The 2,469-nt window shown below is 40.9% G+C and overlaps 1 protein-coding gene and 1 non-coding gene across 2 annotated transcripts; one reads left to right on the top strand and one right to left on the bottom strand.

The window, feature by feature from the left end:
- Nucleotides 1–430: 430 nt before the first annotated feature.
- Nucleotides 431–537, bottom strand: LOC125823884 (small nucleolar RNA R71). Its single transcript, XR_007442747.1, has one exon. It is a non-coding gene; the product is annotated as a small nucleolar RNA R71 (small nucleolar RNA).
- Nucleotides 538–1,305: 768 nt separating this feature from the next.
- On the top strand, nt 1,306–1,917 carry LOC125823830 (uncharacterized). The gene has a single exon (XM_049503208.1). The coding sequence runs from the start codon at nt 1,306–1,308 to the stop codon at nt 1,915–1,917; it is 612 nt and encodes a 203-aa protein (XP_049359165.1).
- The last annotated feature ends 552 nt before the right edge of the window (nt 1,918–2,469 follow it).

Below are 2,469 nucleotides of genomic sequence, written 5' to 3'. Positions count from 1 at the left end.
AGAAGAGGCAATGAGTGAGGAAGAAATGAACAGGAGCTAAGCGGGTCACCGAGATAGTATCGATGATATTAATAGTGTGTACAACCCAACCCAATTGGGTGGAATTGGTTAAATCTACCTACCATCAACCAAAGAGAATGCTATATTTGAGGTCACGAGCACAACTCTTCATCTCTTCCAAATGAAGGGACTCCATGGAGGGTTGACTCTTGAAGACCCACATAAGCATATGGGAAATTTTATAGATGTTTGCAGCCCGTTTTCATTCAAGAATGTGTCGCAAGAGTTAATCCAGCTCAGGTTATTTCCACTATATCTAACGGGGGAAGCTTGCAAATGGTTGGTTGAGTTACCAAAGAATTCTATCACATAGTGGGAAGAGCTTACCACAACATTCAATGCGAGGTTCTTTCCCCCATCGAGGATGATTAAACTCAGAGATAACATTCAAGGTTTCAAGTGATTGGAGGGTGAAACCATCCATGAAACATGGCTGAGGTTTAAGAAACTCCTACTTCAATGCCCGAATCACGGACTACCAAACAATTTGCTGCTCCAATACTTCTACTAGAGTCTTGATTCGATAAATAAAGGAGTAGCTGATCAATTGGTCCGATGAGGAATAATGTTGCAATTGTTTGAGGTGGCTTCATTTCTTCTTGGTGACATGACGAAAATAAATCAAGTTTGGTACACTCAAGAAGATCAAGTTTCACCTTTTTACTTTAGAATGACTCAAGAGCAACTTGATAAGGAAAGAGAAAGGGATGAGAACATCAAGAAGATGATAGCTCAAATGGAACTACTACAAGCGCATGTGTTAGAAAGTGTGAAAATGCCCCAAGGAGTAAGAGGAGTATTTAGAGTTGAGGAGGGTTCTTCTTCGAGCTATTCAAGTCCGTGGGAGAATCAAGGTGGGAATTATAATAGATATGAGGAGGGTTTCCACCCACATTATTTACAGCGGGGTGGGAACCAAGGTTGGAACTCTCACAAAGAAGAAGAGCAAATAAGATACTATCAAGAATGGGCTGAGCAAAGTGCTTCTTGGAAAATAGAGGATGATTATGAAGAAGAACACACTCAATTGAGTGAGAGCCCAAAGTCAAAGGGTAGTGCAAGTAGTCCCCGAGCGGACAATCTATTGTCGCGTATCCTTGACAAAGTTGAGGGTTCGGATGATTTGCTAAAAGGGATGAAAGCCGATTTCTCGTCTTTAAACAATAGAGTAAATTCTCATGCTGATGCAATCAAGTATTTGAAGGTCAGTTGAGTCTACTTTCCACACAATTGAAACCAAAGATAATGGGAGACAACAACACTACATACATCGTAGATTTGGGGGAAAATGGTGATAGAGACCTGGTTGTGGTTACACGTAGTGGGAAGTTAGCGGTAGATGATTTGAAGGGAAATGATGAGGCACAAGCTCATGAAGAAGATAAAGGTATTGAGGAAGAAGAGACACCCATCCAACAAAGCCCTCCAATACCAAAAATGGTGAAACCTCTTCCCAAAATAACTCCTCCGTTTCCCCAATGTCTTAAGAAGAAAAATGAGGATAAGAATTTCAAGAAATGTTTATTGGTGTTTAAGACATTATTGATTATTCTCCCTCTAGTGAAGGCATTGTTGGAGATGTCGGTTTATGCCAAGTTTATGAAAGAGTTAGTCACAATGAAAAGAAGCTTGGACTTTGAAACAATTGAAGTCTCTCATAGTTTTAGCGTAATTACGACTAATGAGATGATAAAAACAAGGAGGATCCCGGAGCCTTCCTTATGTGATTTGGGAGCAAGTATAAACCTAATGTCAAATGCAATCTATAAGCAACTTGGATTGGGTGAACCAAAGTCCACAACAATGAGGCTTTTGATGGCAGATCGATCTATCAAGCACCCCATGGGAATAATCTAGGATATCTTGGTAAAGGTTGATCGATTCATCTTTCCGGCTGATTTTGTCATCCTTGATTGCGAGATTGATGCTGAAATTCCCATTATTTTGTGAAGGCCTTTCCTAGCAACCGGGAGAGCGTTAGTGGATGTTGAAAGTCGAAAGTTAAAGTTCCGGGGGAATGAAGATGAAGTAACCTTTAATGTGTGTAAATCTATGAAACACCCCAGTGATATTCATGTGGTTTCGACTATTGATGTAATTGTTGAAGGCGTGGCTAGTGTTAGCCATTTAAATATGCATGAGTGAGCCACTTGCAACGGTACCTGCAAACTATGATGAGTTGGAAGTCCAAGGTTATGATGAGGTAGTAGCTGCCCTTTTAGGTTTGGGGGGAATATTCAAAGACTCCATTAAAGCTGGATATTGATCTGAAAAATTGGGAAACTCCTCCCGCAAAGCCATCAATGGAGGAACCACCAAAGCTTGAGTTCAAAGTGCTCCCCTCCCATCTTCGATATGCATTCTTGGGGGTAAATAACACCTTACCCGTAATTATTGATGCCGACCTGC

This window comes from Solanum verrucosum, unplaced genomic scaffold, assembly GCF_900185275.1.
Source record: "Solanum verrucosum unplaced genomic scaffold, falcon-dt-bn FXZP01000015.1, whole genome shotgun sequence".
NCBI classification, from domain to species: Eukaryota; Viridiplantae; Streptophyta; class Magnoliopsida; order Solanales; family Solanaceae; genus Solanum; species Solanum verrucosum.
The sequence above is the reverse complement of the archived record's forward strand: the minus strand, read 5'-3'. Positions and strand labels throughout refer to the sequence as shown.